The following is a 21,881-nucleotide window of genomic DNA, read 5'->3' on the forward strand; positions in this document are numbered from 1 at the left end:
CCCCGGCGCGGCCGGGCACCGCCTCGCCGCCACCTGTGAAGCGCCCGCCTCGGCACACAGTCCCCGCTCCCGCCTCGCCGTCCTCCGGAGCGGGCGCTCGGCGCTTCGGCGGCGCCGCGAGCTGGACCGAGCGGCTGCGGAGCGGGGAGCGCTGCCCATGGGGCGCCGGGAGCCCGCCTGAGCCGGCGCACCCACCCCCGGCGGCAGCCGCAGCGCGGCACCCCCGGCCCGAGGGGCCTTTGATGCGCCCCCGGAGCGGCCGCGGCTGCGGGCGCGGGGCCGTCGCGTCCCCCGGCGGCACAGAGGGAGGGGCGGGAGCCGGCGGCGCCGCTGCGCGTGTGGGAGCAACAGCCTGAGCGACAGCCGGGCCCTGGAGGGAGCTCCCGAAGGATGGGCGAGGAGGCGGCGGCAGCGGCAGCGCACGCACAGATGGGCCAGCGGAGGATGAATTAGGAGCCACAGGAGGCTGCTGCTGGCACCGAGGGGGGAAGAAGAGAGGAAGGGGCTGGACTTGAAAGAGGAGGAGGAGGAGGAGGGTGCGCGGGTGGGGTGACTGAGTATCGCTGATAACAAGTTAAAGACTAATAACAATAATAACAGACCACCTCCGGGAGGATCCGCGGCGGAGGCTGAGTGAGGGATCCCCGCTGGGGCCAGCGGGGTCGCAGCGCTGGGTATCTTGGAGAGACGCTCAGAGGCATCAGTTTGTGGTGGTGGTGGATGATTTTTTTTTGGGGGTGGGCGGGGTAGGGGCTGTGTATGCGGGAGAAGGAAGGGGTGGGAATCTGAGGAGGAGACTATATTTTTATTATTATTTTAAATTTTTTTCTAATATTATTTTCGCCGTACAAAGAGGACGCTCGGAATTCACCGGCCTGTCGGCTCCCGAGAGGGACCCGGGAATTGTGCGGTCGCTTTTCTTCACCTGCTTTTTTTTTTTTTTTTGGGTTGTTTGTTTGTTTGATTGGTTTGGTTTTTTTTGTTTGTTTTGACTGGGGGCTTTTTATTTTTATTACTCTCCTTATCCTTTCCCGCTGAGCAGCGGCGGCAGCAGCAGCAATATGGCTGGTGATGGGCTTTTTGGGGGGCGCTGGCGGCGGGAGGAGCTCTCGGAAGCCCCTGCGCGCCCGGCTCGCTGTTAGCTATGGCAAATGGCAGCGGCGGCGGCTCCTACCCGGGCGGCAGCGGCAGCGGCATTAGAATGAGTAACAATATCAACGCCAACAATCTCAACACAGACTCGTCCTCCTCCCCCGTCAATGTGCCCAAGATGGATGCGCTCATCATCCCGGTGACCATGGAGGTGCCCTGCGATAGCCGCGGACAGCGCATGTGGTGGGCTTTCCTCGCCTCATCCATGGTTACTTTCTTTGGGGGACTGTTTATCATCCTGCTGTGGAGGACCCTCAAGTACCTGTGGACTGTCTGCTGCCACTGCGGGGTCAAAAACAAGGTAACTCCCCCTTCCCTTCCCTCCCCTGCTGCTGCCGGTGGTGGTTCGGTGCGGTGGTGGTGCTGAGGAGGAGCAGAGGCCAGCAGGACACCTGGGCGAGGTGGCGGCGGGTGCTGATGGCAGTGTGCGGGCTGCTCCTGGCTGGGGGCTGCCGCCGGCTGCTGCGAGCTGCAGCGTGGGCAGTGTAGCTGGGGGTGAGGTGGTGGGTGCAGTCCCCAGGCGCCTCCCCGATCCCCCTGCTCTGTTCCACGGCACGCAGACGAAAACTCGCTCGTTTTCGCGTGGTGGCATGAAAGTTACACCTGGTGTGCGACGCTCACCCTGCCCGAGAGGCACATGCTGGTGTGGTGGGACGGTGCAGATCAGAAGTTTATATGCACCCTTGGGGCCTCGTATGATGGGGTGGGAGCTTGCATATCCTGATCTAAACTCTTAGTTGCCTTGTGGAATGAGAAACTTGGGCAAAATTTAAAGGGTAAATTTCTCACTCAAGTGAATCTTTATAAAGCTAGTTCCATTCCCTGAGCATCTTGGACGTTTCTGCTTGTTAAATTAAGTGTATCTATCTAGAAGTATTCTGTACATTTGTAAGTATTCTCTTAACCTAAGTGTGAAGTCTTTGAGACAGCCTTTTGTGCCCCTTTGATTTTTGTATATTTCCAGCTGGAAGAAAGCATAGTATGTGAAATAAGTTCAGTTTCTGCTTTGAAGGGTCTATTTTCAAACCAAAGCTAAGAACTTGCTCAAGTCCAGACTTTCGTTTTTGATTACGAAAAATGAGATTGAAAGTGTTACCACTCTGTATTGTGAAAGTGTATTTTGACAGACCCCAAAATAGACCAGCAACTGGAGTTTCTCCCCTTCCCTTTTCACATTTTTTGAATTACAAATGGAATAATATCTGCTTCAGTTATTCCTGGCACACAGACACCCACAAAAACACACACACCTTTTAATATATGGTTGCTAGGTTTCTGGTTTGCTTTGACGTACAGTGAGCTGTCTTCCCCTTTCTGCTGTCCCCTCCCCCCTAAACACACAGCACATACACCAGCTCTGTGAAGGTCCCTGCAATTAGGGGAAACCAGGAACAAAGTTAGAGCATGAGAAGTTATGCTACTTGTCTCTTGTGTAGTTTGGGTTGCCTAAATGAACCTCCACATTCCAATTGGAAGTTAAACTCTTACAGTGAACTTGCCTGTCTATGGAAGGAGTGATTGCTAAAGTTAAGGAATAAAAGGTTTTAAGTCAGCCTTAAGTGTCAGGAATCCTATCAGGCAGCACTACTTTTCTGTAGACTTTTTTTTTTTTTATTCAAAACCAAACCTGAACTGTCTTAGAGATGTGTTAGACAGGTATGATGACACAGCTCTAATGAATTTGTGATAATAAGACACTATTTCCTACAGAAGTAAAAGGCAATTTTCAAGGAAGGGTGAATAGTGAAGACTTAAGCTTTGGCTTTGTTGTGTATTTAGCATTTCTGCCTCCACAGAATGAGACAAATCTACAAAGGCTCTCAGGGATCTTGACGAAAAAGAAAAATCTGCGTGTTATTACCTCATACTTCTTCCCTTGTGAGAGTAAAAAGTTAGAGGCTTGTATGCAGACTTCCTATCCATGGTTTCTTGATAGGTACTGTTGGTCAGATAGTCCATTACTGGGACACAGTCAGTTAAAACAGATTAGTAATTTCTTAACCAGTATAGAAAGATATGTGCAAATTGTTTTTAAAACCTCTTGCGCCAAATGTGGCAGTTTAGTAACAGGCTTTGTTGAGGGGTTCAAATGCTTCCAGTCCCAACAGTTTGATGTTCTGTGGCTATGGCAGGTTGTAAAATTTCAGTTTATTTCATCTTTGAGACTGAAGTAGTTCCATGAATGTCATTCCCTGGGGCAGGAGGATAAAGGGCTCTGCAGGTAGGGGGAGATATATGTCTCCTTTTGAATCCTATTTGTTCCACTTACAAGGATTTTCAAGACTCTGGCAAAGAAGAACTTTCAAGGGCTGATCCTGCATTCCTTATATGATAAAATGGGGAATTGGAGGGAATTCTGTGTACGCAAGAACATTAGTTATAACTAGTTATTGCAAAACACTTTTCTAGTATTTAGGGTATGAAGGCTGACTGAAGTAACAACTGGAATTATCTGAAACTTTGCTGTTATCAAGCACATGCTTTGTTGCTTGGTGAGTTGGGAAGAGCTGCCGAGGCTGCTGGAGAGAACTGTGCATGCATACATATGCTGTGTTGACTCTATTGGGCCTGCTGCAAAAGCAGTTTTAGAAGAAGTAGCTCCTCCTACTGCAGGATTGAAGAAGTTTTCTGCATGTTAGGAGCTTTCCTTTCCTCTGCTGCCTCTTCTGTTGCTCCACAGGTTGCAGGGGAGTTGGGCTGTCCAGCATCATCTCACTATCTACATAAAGAGCAGTCCCAGTGAGTGAGCTAAGAGAAATCTTCCTCATGTCTGCTTTCTGTGGCCTCTTATTGAATAATTCTAAAATATATGTGAATAATTCAGAGTTACTGTGCTAACACTCATGTCTGTATCTGTTATTGCAAAGAACTGCAAAAAGTTTCATTTTTTTTCTCCCTGCTATATTCTAAGCATGACATTGTATTCCATGGATTTGTCGATGATTGTTTGGGATGTAAAACTTTTTACTGACTATGTAGAAGGATTTAGAGTGTGGTTTGTTTGGAGTGTCCCGCTCTTCAACTCATTTAATTTAAAGCCAGAATTTAAAACCATGATAGAAACAGTTTATTACTTTGTGGTATGAAATTTCATTAATTCTTTTTTCCCTTGGAGATAAGAAAGTCAAGATACTATAAGTCAAGAATATGAAAACTGCTAACAGAATTAACAGAATCAATCAACATTGTCCCTTAAAATTCTGTATCTAATTTATGTAATTGTATATGAATAGAGCATCACTCTTAATCATGTACTAAAAATGGTTGTTGAAGTTTTAGGATTTTCATGCTCCATACTTGCTTTGTGAATTGGCATTAAAAAAGAAACTGCCCAAAAAAATGTAAATCTTTACCTTTGTTGTCAGTGTTTCATGTAGTGTGACAGTCATTACTATCAGAGCCCTTGTATTTCTTTATTTAATATGGTATATAATTTTAGATGCAATTTTTCAAAGTTAGCTACAGTCTATTTGCAACCAGCCTTGAAAAATGCTGGTTTTCTTCTCAGTGTTTACGTTTAGTAGTGCTTAGATACTGCTAAAGAACTTGTCTGGTCATTGCTTGTTTTTTCTCCCTTGACCGACTAATTTCTGTTTGTGTATGAAAAGTAGAATGTGAGATTAAACTTCATTGGGCTGGACTCCAACATTAGTTGTTCTTGTTTGTGGTAACAGCAGGAAAATAAAATAAATATGCATGGTAATATACACATAGGGGCTAAATGCATATTATACAATCTATAGTTATTTTGGTTATATGGATCTGCCTCTGTCTATGCTCCTGGAGGGCTTTTTCTGCTGACATTATCTGTTATGTCTTTGAACAAACTCTAAAACCATGAAGAAGGAGGAGGTGACTGAGAGAACACAGGTTTGCGGCACAGGCAGCTCCTGGAGCTGGTCAGTGCAAACTCAAATGGAATTTGTTTCCTTTTGAAGAATACGATACCAGACCCTTTATTGCTCTTGTTTCCCCAGTGAAGGGTACCTCTTACGGACCTTATGTCATCAGGCTCTAGCAGGTAGAATACATCCTTATTGTGATGCTTTCAGTGTTTTGGAAGGGCTTTTCCTCCCCACAACCCAGGACTTGTACACATATCAAATGAAATTATGATTATAGGTAGCAGTTGTTAGCCTGAACTTACAAGCCCTAATAGTCTTCTTTGACCTTGGTCAACATGTTTTTGAAATGTAGTGTTATGCAGTGTGTTTTATTCAGTAGAAACCAAGCAACATGTCCATTTGTTTTGAACAGAAAAAACCCTTGTTTTGCTGGAAATACAGTATTTGCAGAAGTCGTCTTTGAAAAGTTAAGAATTTTAACCCATAATTCTAAAGCCTGAGAAAATTTGTAAGTGGAAAAATTTAAGTTGTCCGTAAAACAAGCAGTATTCATTCCAGGCTGGCTCTGGTGTGGGCGAGGCTTGTTGATTTCTGAGTAATACCTGCATAAACGTCCTCTCCAAATAAAGAAAAGGAGTTGAAGCGCGATCTGTTGAGAAAAGTTCGAGTGTCCACTGGAAGACACGCGTGGACACATAATGCAGGAGATCCCTTCATTTAAATCCGTGCATGGCATCGTCACCTTGACTCTCTTGGAGATGAGCAGGGCAGCAGCGTATGATGAACAACTGGGAGGCTCAGGGGATTAGCGGGAGCTGTAATGCATTTTGCTGCTGGGTCACATGCCCAGCCTGGCTCAGTCCTTCCTGTCTCATGGCTGTCAGGTGGTCTGCACGCAGTCGCTCCGTGAGAGCCTCACCAGACAGGTTGCCAGTTGAGAGGTGGCCATGGTGGAGAGGTCAAGCTCTGAGAGAAAAAGCACTCACAGCCCTTTGTGCTTTCTACAAGCAGAGACGGGTGCTGGTTTGGAGGGGAGCATGCTGCTGTTTTCCATGCTCTGAAAAGGAAGATACTTCTGGTTCTCTGGAGCTTAGAAAGGATTTCACATTTTATAAATGCATGCTAAATAAAATAGGTTTCTGCATACAGAAAAGAGAATGCATAGATAAGGATATAACCCGTAAACCAAACATTCTCAACCAAAATGTTATTTTGGTACAGTATCATATTTGTTTTCAAGGCTTTGCAACACATACATTTAAGGAGAACATCTGCATGCAAAAAGAACTTGAAAATCTCACATTTGCAAATCTGTAAGTGCTGGTTGAAAACCATTAGATTTCACTTTTTTCCCAATTTAGCTCAATAGAAGACATGCCTGTAGAAAACAAAAAGCTTTTAAGTAACACTGATCCGTGTACTCAGTTTGGATGCACTGGGATTTCTGAATGCAGAATGAGGGCAGTTTACAGCCCCAGAGACAGAAACACTGAACATTTAGAGAGCACTTGCCCTAAGTATAATCTCTGCAGGAATTGGATCTAATGATTGTAATTAAAACCAGCAATGATGGTACTTGTATGTCCTGTATTATTGCAAGAAAGTGGATTGTGAATTTTAGTCATTGAGTGTCCTTCCTGGGACAAATCCTAAAAAGAAGCTGTAATCTCTAGTCAGGTGCAGCACAGAGCAGCAGTCAAGCGTTCCTTCTGAGATTGGCTCCTCTGTGGAATCCAGCTCAGAGTGGCAAAAGTTTATATGAATTTCAGGGCTGGCTGGTGAGAATTCCTCAGCAGGATCATGCTGTAGTTCAGCAGCAGCAAGGCATCCTGTAGTGTGAAGTTGGTAGGGCAGCAGTCACTGGGGAGGTATAAACATGAAAATAACACTAGATGAAATTGGGGGACAGGGTGTCCCTTTGGTTCTACTAAATATACCTTGTCATGTTGCATAAAACTGTGTATTTTACATGTGTGAAAATCAGTGAATTATCAGAAGTCTGAGAAGGGCACGGTGAATGCAGCTTGTGGAGGTTTTCTGAGGGAAAGATAGCTGAACCATTATGTGTGGGTGTTAATGGTTAAAAAAATATTTTTCTCCCGCACATATGATTTTAGTGGCAAAAGGAAAGGAGCTACACTTTAAAAAGCTGTGTTTCTGTAATGGATTTATTTGCTGCTACATGGCTGAAGGTTTAGAATCATAGAATAGCTTGAGCTGGGAAGGAGACGTAAGAATCATTGAGTCCAGCTCCCTGCTCCTTGCAGGAGTACAATGCCTGACTGGGAAGTGAGTGCAAAACTCTGTTAGATCACAAGACTACTGTGGCATTTATGCAAAATTACACAGGGCTAAATACACCAGATCCAAATGAGACCTCCTGGTTTGTCAGTGTGGGACACACAGGTCACCTTGGGTGACAGTGGAGGGTGGAAAAGCAGCAGAGTCTGAGTAAATGAGAAGGAATGATGCCTATCTTCCACGCCTGTCAGAGACACACTGGTCAGGAAGGGCCCATTTTGAATCCTGATGGTATTTATAGCCTGAGAATACATCGGGTTTGCATCTTTGAGAGGAACACTTCATTTCCATATATAGTATACATGGTTCTGTTTAAATGAATGTGCTGCCACTGAAATGTGTTGAGTTCCTTTGCTTTGAGATGATATATTGCATGTATTTGTCTGTTTGAGAGGTACAGAAATGAGAGAGGTCTGTTGAAATAGAGGGAAGCAGTCCTAATAATTTCAGTGGCTTTGGACTCAGGCCTAGATGTTCACAGTGTCCTAGATGAATCAGATTTAAAAAAAATATTCTAATGTTAACATTTTAAGCTTTTAAAAGCTTTTTTTCTTTTATTGTAGCAAGTTGTATTTACTTGGTTTGTGGCCATTAAGTCTTAAGATTTCAACATTAGAAACATAATATTTAAAAGTCACACATGGTATGTTTCCATTCCAGTCAAGAATTATACCTTCTGCCAGGCTCCCCTGGGGAATCAAAAGTTGAGTGGTTGAATGGCTGATAATATCCTATAAGGGCGTTTCTCCTGCAAGCTGATGTGCAATGGTAAATATTGGCTCTTTTTTTAGAACTGCAGTAAGTGCACATTTAGTGGAACTGGCAGAGGTCCCTTGCCCCATGGATCACCTGCAGAACAGACATGTGTACAGCTGCAACCCTGAGGCCTGGAAACCTTTTTGCATGTCTTGAGCTTCACTACCTAAGTTAAGTATCAGAACTGGTAATGTAGAGTGGAGAAAATACCCTAAACTCATCATCACTAGGATGCAAAAATGGGAAGGAGCACTGTAACCTCATCAACAATGGCTGCATCACAAAACAACTGAACAGCTTATCACTGTAACTGTTAAATACAGGTCTACCCTATTGGTTTTTATTGCTATTTATATAATAAATTGTTAGTACAGTTTTGCTTCCCCTTTGTCCAAGCAAATGATGACTAAACATTTTGGCATACTTGGTTATATTTAATTCATTTTTCATTGTATCTTTTACATTTTTGTCAAATGGCTTAGGTCTTCTTTTTTTAACTAAAAAGGTGACTCAGTTTTAATATGCTATTACTATTATTATTAGTAGTAGTGAGATTAACTTTAGCATTGCTGGTGTTGGATTAATTTTCTATTTTAAATATAGGGAAAACATTGATACAGATATGTCTAAAAAAACTTGTTTGAAAGTTGCGATGTTAATATTGCAAAAATAAAGAGAAATGTATTAGAATGATTATTTGTTTAAACGTCTTGTAAGTTTTCTAGTATAAACTCTGTTCAACTTATTTTAGTTGTGATTATGCACAGATATTTTGCAGGACAGAAATTGGAATGGGGTACTGGCCTCTGTGACCTACAGTGGTCCTAGTTGGTGTCGAGCGCTTGAGGTGCTTCGGATCAGGTGACTTTGGCTAGAAGTGATTTGACATCACTTTTTTCTTAAAGTGAGTTTGCAGATCAACAGGCAGGAGGTTTGTGATGTTCTTACATTTTCTAGGTTATCGTACTAAAAGTATTGTTTCATAAAGAAGCTGACAAACTCCACTTAGGTTTTGAAGACTGAAGGAAAAAAATCTCCTTGTTCCTTTTCCTTTATTCCAGGAACAGCTTAGGTAGGAGAAAATATTGCAGAATCTGTCTATATGTGGTGCAAACCTTTTAGCCCATGAGGGACTTTTCTAATGCTTTAATTATGCACTTTTGATAGATTGGTTTTGTTATATGGGAAGTTTTTCCAGCGTTTGGTGTTAGTTTCCTCATACTATATGTATATACAATACACTTACACCTAAAGGCTTTTGATTCCTTCAGGATCAGAAACAAGGGACTACTGGCTTTGTGTTATTTTCATATTGCTTAAGACTCAGCTATAAGCTTCCTTCTTTTCTTTCACCCTTTATGGGTCTGGCTTCTGGTTTAAAGCCAGAACTTCTGGTGTCTTTGTTAGAAGAGCTGAATTTGTATTAGAGATCTCTTGTTCCTGAAAGAAAACAACACAAAAAACCTCACGGTTTTGGTATCTGCAAAAATAAGTTTGGTTGCTTTGCTGGAATGTAACCCTAGGATATAATAAAATTTTAATTTATAAACGTGGAAAATGCTGTCCAACATGTGGAGCTTTAGCTCTGCCTGTATGATGTAAGTGATCAAGTTTTAATGTTAACTTGGATGATATGTACAATAGGAAAACTGTGGTATCTTTGTGTTGCCAACTGAATGATTCTGAGAATGACGGAAAAAGTGTTTGCTTTTTCTTATTTCCAATTTGTGGTATTCTGTTTGTTATTAAGTTATGCATAATTTTTAAAGAAAACTTACACAGCAGTTATTTAGTTTAATATGTGGAACTTGTATCACTTGCACAAAATAGCTGTTTAGACATCAAAATTTTTATTTAAGATCTTAATTAGGTCTTAATCTGAATTGATTTCAGTCGGTTTCAGTTCATTTCAGAAAGAGATATTGTTCTTGAAAACTTTTTTCTTTATCTAGATGTTTGTTCATGAACATTTTTTAAAATTTAATGTTGACCTTACACATCACAACTGGACTTGAGTTGGTTTTACTTAATCCCCTGGCTTCTCTGTACATTTATAGGGGAAGGTAGTAAAGTGTTTGTAAAGTTATGCACTGTTTTAAAGCTCCATAAAGCAATACTGTCTCTCGCATTAACATCTAATAGTCTTAATTTTAATTTTCTTTTAACTAAGAGGTTGATACGTACCCAGTAATAATAATAAAAAAAATATATATATTTTGAGCTGATTGCTCTTGGAACTAATTATAATAAAAATTAGGTTAAAAATAATTTTTCATGCACTCATTTAAAAAATGTTATAATTTCTGTGGCTTCAGTTGTTTTAATAAAACTGTATACAAACTTTTGTCTTTACTGACTGTCCATGTGATTCTTTGTCTTTGGGTTTTGTATTCTTTAAACTTTTCTTTTCACTTTTTTAAACAAAAAAGCAGACACAGAATGCCATAGGCTTGTCTGTTTGCTTTTTATTTTATGCACAAATAAATGGAATAATCAGTTTTGAAGATTTCTGCTTGCAGCAGCTGAAGGGTGCTGCAGAAGGGACTCCAGACTTGCATCAGGTGCAGCAAGAAAGTAAACCTGCTGAGCTGCTAATTGTTAAAATCCTTCATTAATGATCCTCCAGGGTGTCACGGAGTCTTGTTGGGAGGAGGGTCACATTGCAAAGTGAGTTGATTTAAGGAGTGTGGGTGGGTGTGTTGGAGGTGCCTGGGTGATTGACAGAGCTCCAGACTGTCATCCAGCATTTAGCTGTGCTGCTCGTGAGCCCTCTGAAATTTAGGGGCATACCAGTTTGTTTTAGAGCATAGCTTCTGTGAAGGTGTCCAAGTTGCATTTTAAAGTGTTTGTATCTATTTTACGATTTGGTATGAAGGTAATTAAACCATACTCATTTGATCTAATGCTTGTTGAAGTTAAGTTACATCACTTACAATTAAACACAAATTTAATCCATCAGCACAAGGGAAGTGTTTTCTTGCAGCGGAATTTTTTTATTTAGTCTTCTAATACTGGGCTTACTATCTTGAGGTGCTGGTTTGACAGTGCAATAAATCCAGACTTTAATACTGTGAGACTTGCTGCAAGGTACCTGAGCTGTGTTGACTGGTAGGTAGTGGTAGCTCTTCATCCTTTCTATGTGTTTTAAGGGCTTTTCACTGAGAAGAAATGGTTTAACAGGTAAAAATAGAATCCTGAAAGGTTTAAAAAGAGAGGTTGTTCCATTATTGCCATGCTAAATATTGATTTCATGGTGTCTTTTGGAGTATAGGGTTTGTGTTGACTGGAGCATGTAGCTAAACTTTTGAAAGTAAGCTCCAGCTTTCCCAGCATGGTTAGGTGAACTGCCTTCAGGTGAGGCTATGTAGGAAGATGAGCTCCATCAGCACACCTGATCTGCTCCCCCTGTTCATGGGCCTGAAGTCCCTGCAGCTGGGTTGAATTAGTCTTGAGGGTATAAATGCTGAAGCGCATTTATAGCTTCTTCACCCCTTTAATTATGTTGATGTTGGATGCCTGGTTTTAGGTTTTGAGCTTATTTGGGTTAATTGGGCTGCTTGCTAATAATTTGTAAGACCATCAAGTTAAAGTATTAGATGATGAAAGCCACTGAGATTGGCTCAGTTGGTCAGAGTACAGTGTTTTCACCAAGGTTGTGGGTTCACTCCCTGTGTGGGCCATTCGCTGAAGAGTTGGAATCGATTATCCGTGTGGGTCCCTCCCAGCTCAGAACATCTGTGATTCATTCGTTTTTTAAACAAGCCCAAACCCTTCCAAATCAATTATTTTAAATTTAAAAAAAAGTTTAATTCAATGTAGATCTTGTAGCAAATGCTACACTTATAGAAGATACTTAAAAAAATAATCATTGTTGTCTGCAGAATTTCATTATAGATTGTTTGTCCCCTGGCTTCAGGCATTTGGTTACATTATACAGTCGAGTTAATGCTCTGCATCTCACCAGATTTCTGAAGGTGAAAACCTAAGGTTCTTGTTTAGTTGTGTGACGTTTGGAGCTAAAGCTTTGATGCAGTGTATCTGTTATGGAGACAGACTGTGGAGAACCGACATCAGGTACAAGTGGTGCGAGCTTGTTTGTTTTGTATTGATACATTTTAAGTAAAACTCATTCCTGTGCTGTGTTTCAATGCTTCTGTATCATTTAAGTTCTGTTTAGAGAGCTAAAAAGCTTAAGTTTTTTGTAGCATTTTATGCAAGTGAGAAAATTAATTGCTGGAGCTTAGGATATAGTTGTGAAATGTTCCACCCTATAAAAGGAGCATTGTGTCTTCAAAATTTGACTGAGCAATTTAGAGGATCTGAACTATTTTTCTTTTGCAGTATTCTGAGGCCAGCTGGTTTTGCTGTCTTAGTTATGCCAGATCCTCTTAGCAGCTTTGACCAAGGGGCAATGCTGTGCCCCATGCATCTTATGCTGTAAAAGCAGATAATAAGGAGAAAGCCAAGAGAGGAGGAGGACTGTCAAAGAACTGATTTGTCCCAGCCCATGTAAAGCAACCTAGTGATTCAGATAAGTAGATGATATAATGAACATGCATCCATTCACCCCTTTTGTTCAATTTATGAAGGGAATGTAGTTTATGAGTTCTTTAGGGCAGTTACTATTTTAAAGAGCTACAGGTAGTTACCAGTTGCTGTGCTGTTCCAAGTTCCTGTGAAGATGTATTTTTTACATGTGCAGAGGATAAAAGGAATTAAAAAAAAAAAGCTTTAATTTGGACAGGATGAAATTTTACCTGTGGTATATAGGGGAATTTTTAAGAAGAGAAAAATAACAAGGGGAGGGAGGGAATGAAGGCTGATGGCAAGAAGGAGGGATTTTAGTTAAACAAGCAGTGCACGGTATTCACTTTATATGCAGACACTTGGAATATGCTTGCTTCACTGCCATAAAAAAAAATCAAACACCGTTTTTGAGTTCCCAAACCTACATTGGATTTAAAGAATAATGTTACTTTTAGGCTCTAGGAAGGTTCCCAGTTAAACATATGCTTGTTGGTTTTACTATTTTTAGCTTCTTTGAGCAGCACGTGTTCTCCTGAGATATTTATTTGTGAATGTTGTATTCTGTTCTTAAAAGGAAAATCTCTCTCTGTCTAGATTCTTTTTCTGTATCCAAGAAAGGAAAGGACCAGGGTTCTTGTCCATGCTTTACTTCTTGGAAATCCTAGGAGACAGGGTAAATTAATTAAATCTAAAATGGATCCATCTGGTAGTGCTAGCAATGCCAGGGGAGAACAGGTGAAAGAATCTGAGCCAAAGAAAACATATAGCGCTTTATATAACATGTCAGGTTCTTTGGGACATATTGCTATCAGAAGGCTAATCTTGCTGTTAGGCTTTTTACTTTTTGTTTAGTCTTGTTTTTAAATCAGTGGGTTAAGGGGGTAGTTTGAAATGCTTGTTTCTGTTCTATTATTAAAAAAAAATTTTTTCATTATTTACGAAAGGCAAATGTATGTAGTCCAACATGTGAGAAACACGCCATTCCCTTTATGGATTTGTTTGAAAATAAATGGCTTGACAGCATTTGAAACAAAAATGAAATGAAGTCAGTTTTGGAAAAATAATTTATCTTTTAAATTTAGAAAGCTGTTAGGCAAAACAAAAATCAAGGAAGGTATGGTGCCAACTCAGTTTTGCCCCCAAATTTGTATAAGAAGAATACAGAATCTCTATGCAGACTTCTTTGTTGCCAAAATTACCTTGTTTAAATTCTCAGCAATATTTTCAAGGTAGTGATTGCATCACTGGGAATAGGAATATAAAAATGACTGTAAAAATTGAATTGTATTACCTGTTTTGGGAGGCATGAAAAGGTAAACAGTATAAATGCTGGGAAGAAGTGAATTAGATTAGAAAAGAAATGGCAGTGAAGAGATTAAGGGACGGTGTCTGCTCGCAGCGCAGGGTTTGAGTTTGGCAGGGCTCCTCAGCACATATTCCCATTTTATTATGGCACCACTTTGCCATGATGTCTGTGTCATTGCCTGTGCTGTGGGGCGTGTATCCGAGAGAAGGCTGCAGATGGGCAGTCTCTGGGGAAATCTGTTTCATCAGGGCAGGTGCCTGGCCCTTTTGGTGTGACTTTGAAACAAGTAGAGAAAGTAGGCCATAGAGCTTTTTGGGAACTTAGGAGCTTAGTAGCTAGATCTTTATCCAGCTTAAAAAAAATCCATCTCATTATGTACCTTTAAGTCAAATTCCATCCTTGTCTGTCATTTTTTAAGCATCCTCCGTTCTTTTATTTCATGCTGCTTAAGTTTCACTTTTTTTTTGTAGTTTAAAAATCCCAACAAACCTCTGTGAGAACATTTCACATGAAGGTTGGAAGGAGCATTCTTGTTCGTCTCACTTAAATTTGCATCTCTGAAGTGGAAGATTTTAGGTGGTTTGTAAGATTAACATAAATGTTGGTTGTCTTTTTACGGTGGAGAGAATTAAACTCCTTTTTTGATAAATAATTTTTAGGAAAATATACTTTTCCCCAAATTGGAGTACTCTCAAAACACTTAATACAGTTTCAATAACTAGGGGAAGGGCAAAGATGATGCAGGAACAATTTTCTTTTTTTTCGTTTTTTTTTGGTCAGGTAAGAAATATTTTAGCTTTTAGTCTTCTATTTCTTTTCATCTTGTAATGTCAAAACCAAAGGCAGTTAATAGCTTGATTCATACTGCTTTGACAGGAATCTTATTTTGCCAATTGTTTATAGTTTTCACGATTTGTTTCCATATTAGAAGTTAATTTGTTGATCTTAAAATTCTATGCAGTACATCAGTTCTACTCTCTGCTGAGCTGTAGTGTCTGAATGTTTCCGTTTCCAGGGTATGGCTATATAAATATTCGTGTAAAAGATACATTTTTATTTCGTAAAAAATATGAACAAATCTGTTATGAAAAATTACACCAAAGTTTATCTCTTTTTTACAATGTGCTCTTCTATTTGAGTGTATTGTGTTTGTTTTAATCTCTACTATATTGTGGAAAGCTTGCAATAATAGGGGATTAAATATGTTTCTCATTTATACGACAAATTCTGCAAACTCTTTAAATCAGCTGATTGCATGACAAGTGATGTAGCTGCTAAATTACTGTAGAAACTGTGGTCAGATATTTAATATGTTTCATTGTTTTTAATAATTCCTCTGTTTTCTTCTGTAATCATCGATTTGTTAGGAATTTTGTGTGGTTTATTTGTGGAAGTAGCTATTTCAGCAGACACACTAGCACATTGAAACAGGCTTGCCTACTGAGTGATGAGCCCTTGGGAAATTTAGCACAGCTTTTGAGCATTGGAATGAAAGAAAGAAGTGGCAAGCTGAGAGCAGTACAGATCACAACTGGTCTGTAAGAAGACAGTGAAAAGAAAATGTTGAATATTACGTAATGATTTTTAAGTGCCTGGTGCATTCATGCCTTTCTAGGCCATTGCTACGCTGTTCGTTTTTGTCCGTGTGCCTGTTGTGTTGTGGAGTTCCCTTAACTCTTCAGTGCAGGGGTTTTGGACTTAGCATTTTAATGCTGTTTTCTTTTATCTCATCTGAAGTCTGTCTTCTCAATACAGACTGGGGTATACATGGCCATAAGTTACACAGAGACTATCATTCCCTGTTTGAATGTTTTTCTTTCTTCTGAAGTGAGCATTATGCTTCAGAGGCCGTTGCTATATTGACTGTACTTCACAGTTCCTGGTTAGTGGCCACATTTTGGCAAAACTGATTAGCAGAAGGCAGAGCAGGTTTGATACAGGTTGTGTATGTTTACATGAGAAATACATTGGTGATATCTCAGGCTATTCTGCTTTGCAGAGAGAGGTCTGAAGTAGTTATTTGCAATAGAGTAGGTTGATGTTCGATGTTACTGCACCTCTAGAGTGTTGGCTGATTGAGTTGTAAAACATTAAATCACAATATAAATTAGCAGTCTTGTATTGAAGATCCGTGCCCTCAGGTTTTTTTTTTTCCACAAGAGGATTAGGTATCTCACTTTCTTCCTGTACTGTCCTCCTTACAAGCTGAATGAGTACTTCCCCAGCTAAGTCTGAATGAGACCAGGATTAGACTTAGTCCAGGAAGGAGGTTTCTAGTAGGAGCTGGTTGATCAGTGTAGCAGAAATAACCTGTGGCTTAGAGGAGCCACCTCTGTGTCTGACGTCTGGCTTCAGCTGGAGCTGCCAGTGTGCAGCCTTGGTGAGAAATTACACAGTAACTTGTTTAATTTATCCAGATGACTTTCTGATTACCTGCATTCTGTAACAATGTAGCTCTTTTAACCTGTTTGGAAGAAGCTTTTTTACTGCAGAACTTGAGTAGTAAGGCTTCATGGTATATGTACTGGCAATACAGCTCACTGACGGGATAATGTCTAAACCAGAAGTTTTCTACTTTATGCTTTCCTAGTAAGAAATCAGGGTTGAGCAAATTCCTTTAGGCAGTGCTGCTTAAAAATTTCTGGTAGGAATACCTGGAGTGACTTTTATTTTTCAATAATTTTTTAGATATTAATCCACAAGTCCAACACTCTCATAGCTGGGATCTTTGTGCATGGCATTTATACAATTGTACAGCCAAAACCATTCAGCGGACTTTATTTAGCACAAATTTAGTATTTCTTTTTTTTTTTATTCTTAATCTAAATTACAGTACTGTGATACATTGCTTTAAGAGATACCATATAAAAAGCTTTGTGTATTGCTTTTGTTCATGACTTCATAGCAGTTTTATTTTTTCTGTCTTAGTGGCTAAATGCTTCTAGGAGTAATTAATACTTCTAACATTATAGACTTAAAATACTTATTTTGTGTGGCCAAACATCAGTTTCTTTACCCACACTTTTCCTCCTTACCCAGTGCTCTGTTCCTTCTGCAAAGAGCAGCCGTTCCACGACTTTGTATAAATACAATACACTTTTAGTATATTGTCTCTGTGTCATTTTGGATTCATGTCATGTAGGGCTGGTGCATTCTTCAGTAATTCATTATCATATGCAACTTTGTGTACAGATCCCTCTGGTGTTCTAATGGTGCATGGATGGGGGTAAATGATAAATTCCAGGTAATGTATAAATCATATGGGAAAAAGTGAGATATGCTTGCAGGACTGTAGGATGGTGGTTGTGGGTATCCTTCTGGTCTTGGACTGCATCTTCCTTGGCAGCCTGCATATTACTTTGTCTGAGGGATTGTAGGGCTTCTTATTTTTCTGTTCCTTTAATTATTACTCAATAGGGAACCTTCCTGACACTTTGGTATGAAGTTTTTTTACAATGCAGACTTATTTTAAGTCTCAATACTACAACAATTTCCCCAACAGCCCTCAAGTGGAACTTCAGCTCTGTGTAGGTTTTGCTAGAGGAGTCCTGTGGAGGCTCTTGATATTGGGCTCTCCAGCTGTAGCTTTCCTGGGAATTGGAAGTGAAGGAGTGTAATAGAGGTGTTTTCTCATTACTGAAAAGGAATAACATTACCTAGATTTACAAGGGTTTTCAAATTATATTTTTTAAATGCATCTAGCAAGTATGCTCAGTCAAATCAAATCTGAACTTGAACTTAAGTAATGTTATCTGATCAGGACTGAAGCACTTGTTCCGTGATGTTCTGAGAACTCTCGGTTCGTATTGAAGGAAGGCACTGTCAGCTGAGGTTCTTAAAACAGTATGAAATTCTCAACTGCATAATTTATTACTGCTAGGGATACAAATGGGCCAGTGCCAAAGCCTGAATTTAGAATCCAGTCCAAGAATTAAACGTAAATGTAGCAAAGGCTTGGCCAGAGCTGGTGGCTTTCCAGCACTCCAGGTCCGAGGCCGTTCATTGTCATTGGTGACATGTCAGCCTTTGAGTGTTCGCTGTTTAGTGCTGTAAGTACTGAAAGCTTCCCAGTATCAGTCTAAGGAGGTTAATGAGTTTAAAAACATAAGATTGCCAGGGGTTTGTGATCCCCTGAGTAGACTTTTTCCAGAGATTAAATTTTAAAGAAAATCTTGGACTAACAGAAGTTTTCCACAGGGATTAAGAATTAATGAAAGGAAAAAAACAATCCATAAACAATTCACAGCCAAAAGTACTTTCATGCCTTGCAGGGCTGTTATCCTCTAGTACCAGAAATACTATTTTGTTTTTACCTCCCAGGATCTGTATGTAGATAATGGAGGATTACATGATGGGTATATGATTATATATTTTTAAAATTGTATATTGAGCTCTGATAATTTCCTAGGTTTGTATATTTTCCTTTAAAGAATCTTTTTATTGAAACAAAAAAAAGTGTCTCACAAGTTTAGGATAGATGTCTCAGATTTTGAGTAGCTACATAGCTACAATTCCCTTCTTCTTTTTTTTTTTTTTTTTTTTTTTTTTTTTTTTTTTTTTTTTTTTTTTTTTTTTTTTTTAGTTTTAGAGAGTCCTTGCTAAGAAATGTCAAACAGTATTGGGTTAATTAATTAGTTGTTCTGTGATCACTGTAAAATATAGATCTAAACCAGCCAGATGTAATGCAACAGCAGTTGCTAAAATTTAAGTATATTACATAGTAATAGGAAGTTAGAGCTGGGCACAGTACATCTCAGAAAAAATGTGTATGGATCTAAAAAACATCAGTCATCAGTTAAGTGGAGTGTAGCAGTTGTGTATGAGCACATGGAAGCACTCCAGGAAAGAAAGAGGAACAAGAAATATTATACTTAACACAAATTTGGCTTTAGGTACTTAAAGGTGTTTACCCACAATGAAATTTCTGGCAAGAAGCTCAGAATTTAAAATAATCTCAAGCATAAATGCACATGTGTAATTACTGAGAGCTGTGAATGAACCTAGAAAATTAACAAATTCTGCATTTCATTGGAAAGTTGAGTTTTGGAGGGTGAGGGTGAAAAATGTCAGACCACACAAGAGCCTACCAAGCATTATTCACTTCTCCACCCACATCTATTCCTCTTTCTCTTTGTGCCCCTTTTCAGCTTCAGTGAAGGCCTCCTTTGTGTGTATTACTGAAGTAAGATCACTTTCTTCTTTACTCGTGTGTGCTCTTCTGAGTATGTGCATTGTGCAACTTTGTTCAGGAGAGGGAGTGACAAAAACCTGCCTGCAAAAAACTGAGATCCGGGGGTTGCGCTTGAGCATCAGCTTATGGAAGTCACGCAGGCGAAGATGTGCCTATGCCACATCCCACAAAATGGAGGGGTGCAGAAGTTGTGGGGAAGGCTGGAGAGTGCTCTAGCCTTGGAAAGGGAAAGGAGGATCCTGAATGGGTACAAGGAATGGCCTGAAAATATTCTTCAGGCTTCGGTAATCTCAGCAATATCGGAAATGATGTTAATCACATGCTTGATTTATGGAAGGATAAATTGCTATCTATGGAGAAATCCGGCAGCTTTTGCTTTTGCTGCCTGCACAAGGAAGAGATCGAAACTTCAGCAGAAAAGGAGTGAAGAGTAGCAGCTATGAACCTTCATGGGGTTGAATGTTTTAATTCAAAATTCCTCATTTAAAAGGAGAGGAGCAGAGAGGGCAAAAAACTCCAACAGGTACCACATTGTTCAGGATGATTAATTTTTGTAAAGAGGGTGGAAGACTTGGATAGAAGTTAAAAATTGGAATTGAAAAGTTGCTAGAAAAAAAACTCTTTTTACATTTGCTTGTCCAGTACCCTCTTTTTATCCTGTGTAAATAGGAAAAATTTGTGGCACGTCACTATTGGTTTTGGTTTGTTGTCCAAACACTTATTTTGCTGACTTGAGTGGCAATTTAGTGTTTTGTCCAAAGTCAAAATATTTCTCTCTGGTTTTACAAAAACAGTTCCTTAAATAGATTGCCACTTACGTTTCTCTGGAGCATTTGAAGGTTAGTGGACTCCTGTGAAACTTCCCTTTTTTTAAGATGAGCCTCAGATAGTAAAGGAAACAAATATTTGTCATAAAATGAGCATAATCAAGTCCAAAACAGGAATGAGAAGTTTACTTGGTAAAAATGGAAGCTGAAATTATGTAGTTGTATGTCTCTTGGAAACACAGCTTTTTAAATGACACGACTTAGAAAGGGCAACAGTACAAGGAGGATATTTTTTTACTTTGTGTTTGATGGAAGGGCTTCCTAAATACAAATGACCTATGGAAATTCCAAGCTGAAAGCATGAACAGAATTTCTTGTGTTTATTCAAGCTTTATGAAAGAAGGTAAGAATCCAGTCACAGAAAGCAGAGAAACCTGTATGATGCCAGAGTGTGCTGCTGGTTCTACTTGCAGCTCTTGGCTTTACTAGATGATTGGAGTTTTAATAGAAGCAGGTAAGCTTGGCACAGCTGTGATCCCATACTGTAATACAAGCATCACAGTATCTTCTTTCCTGTTCATCATAAATGTCAATGCCTTACTTACTTACTTTACTTCAAAGTAAGGTAATTGAGAAGTCTGGTGTGCCTTTTGATTCAAATATCACATTTTCTGGCAACTGCTGAATTGGAGAGCTCCATAGCTTAAAGACTTTTCCATGTGAGATTTTCATCTATTTCTGTGCTCTACCACCCATATCACTTACAAAAAATAAGCACAGAGTGAACAGACATTAAGAGGTGACCCTTATTTAGGCACAGGCATTAAGTCTTTAAAATCCGTGGTCTAAGAAGTGAAAGGTAGATGATATAGTTAAAAAGAAAAATTATGGGACCACGGAAAAGAAGTAAAAAGGAGTAGAAGTTATGAAGCCTGCCTTGTAGCCTTACTGTACGGAAATTCACGGGTCACAGTTTGGAGGCAGACACTGAAGCTGTAGAGGGATGAGATTTACACCTTAATGCTCTTGAGCATGTTTCTGAGTGAATCCCAGGTGGCAGAAGTGCTCCTGGCTCTATATCCTTGCATGGATATAAGCATGAGCTAAGTTTTCCTTCCTTACTTACCCCCTCTGAACATGGGGTGAGTTTGAACTGTAGATCTGCAGGTGTCCTGAGCCCCCAGAAACCAGTCTATTCAGCACGCCTGTGCACCCAGAGCAGCTGACTAATATCAATCTTCCCCCATTTCTCATTACAGTAATTCTGGTGTGGTGGCAGCTGCTGTGCTTTGGAGACCAAAGGATAACATACTGGCACCTCTAACATCTGTAGCCCATGTAACACAGTCTTTGCCTGTATTGGAGAACATGAAAATGGGTGCTTCTGTTGAGATCCTTCACAGCACATTTTGCCTTCATGGATGAGTAGTTACAGCTTTTAGCCAGATATTTGGTTTAAGTGGGATTGTAGAATATTGTATTTAATTTTTTATTAATGTGTGAGATACTAGCAGCTACTAAATTTATAGTTATATCGAATTATTGGCTTATTTGTTGAGACATGCAAAAACCACACCGTGTCTGAGGCAGAACTGAGTGGTGGCACTCTGTGTAACTTCAACTCTCTCCTCAGAAACTTCAAATGGGCTTTTTTGCATTCAGTCAGGCTGATAGTGCAGTGGGAAGCTGAAGCTGCTAAAGTGAATAATGAGAAAATGCAGTCTTAGAAGAGGTGGTAGTACTAAGTAGCTGAAAATGATCAAATTGAGAACTTGAGACATTTGGATAATACCTTTCCCTCTTCCTTAATAAGAGGATATTGGGTTAGTCTAAATTAGAGTGAAGCCCTGAGACCACACACAGTTATATTGAGAAAATAAGAAATCTGAGTGCCTGGACCGGTATTTAATTTTTTTAAAACATAACTACCTCAAATACGGATCAGATCCAAGGCTGTGCGAGCATGTTTTGACCACAGTCTACTGGTGAGCAACGTTCTTTGTTGCAGGGAACTTCCACTTTCTATTAACTATAAA

The 21,881-nt window shown here is 39.9% G+C and overlaps 1 protein-coding gene across 22 annotated transcripts in view; it reads left to right on the forward strand.

Moving 5' to 3' along the window:
- The first annotated feature begins 526 nt into the window (after positions 1-526).
- The window catches only part of KCNMA1 (potassium calcium-activated channel subfamily M alpha 1), a 429,782-nt gene continuing 408,427 nt past the window's right edge, over positions 527-21,881 (forward strand). For 8 of the 22 annotated variants that reach the window (XM_041405093.1, XM_041405094.1, XM_041405095.1 and 5 more), the window contains exon 1: positions 743-1,453. In XM_041405093.1, coding sequence (XP_041261027.1) covers positions 1,145-1,453 — 309 coding nt within the window. In that variant the 5' untranslated portion in view covers positions 743-1,144. The other 14 variants (XM_041405089.1, XM_041405082.1, XM_041405083.1 and 11 more) reach the window with 8 other exon arrangements.

Source organism: Onychostruthus taczanowskii, unplaced genomic scaffold (assembly GCF_017590055.1).
Source record: "Onychostruthus taczanowskii isolate IOZ18803 unplaced genomic scaffold, ASM1759005v1 scaffold22, whole genome shotgun sequence".
NCBI classification, from domain to species: domain Eukaryota; kingdom Metazoa; phylum Chordata; class Aves; order Passeriformes; family Passeridae; genus Onychostruthus; species Onychostruthus taczanowskii.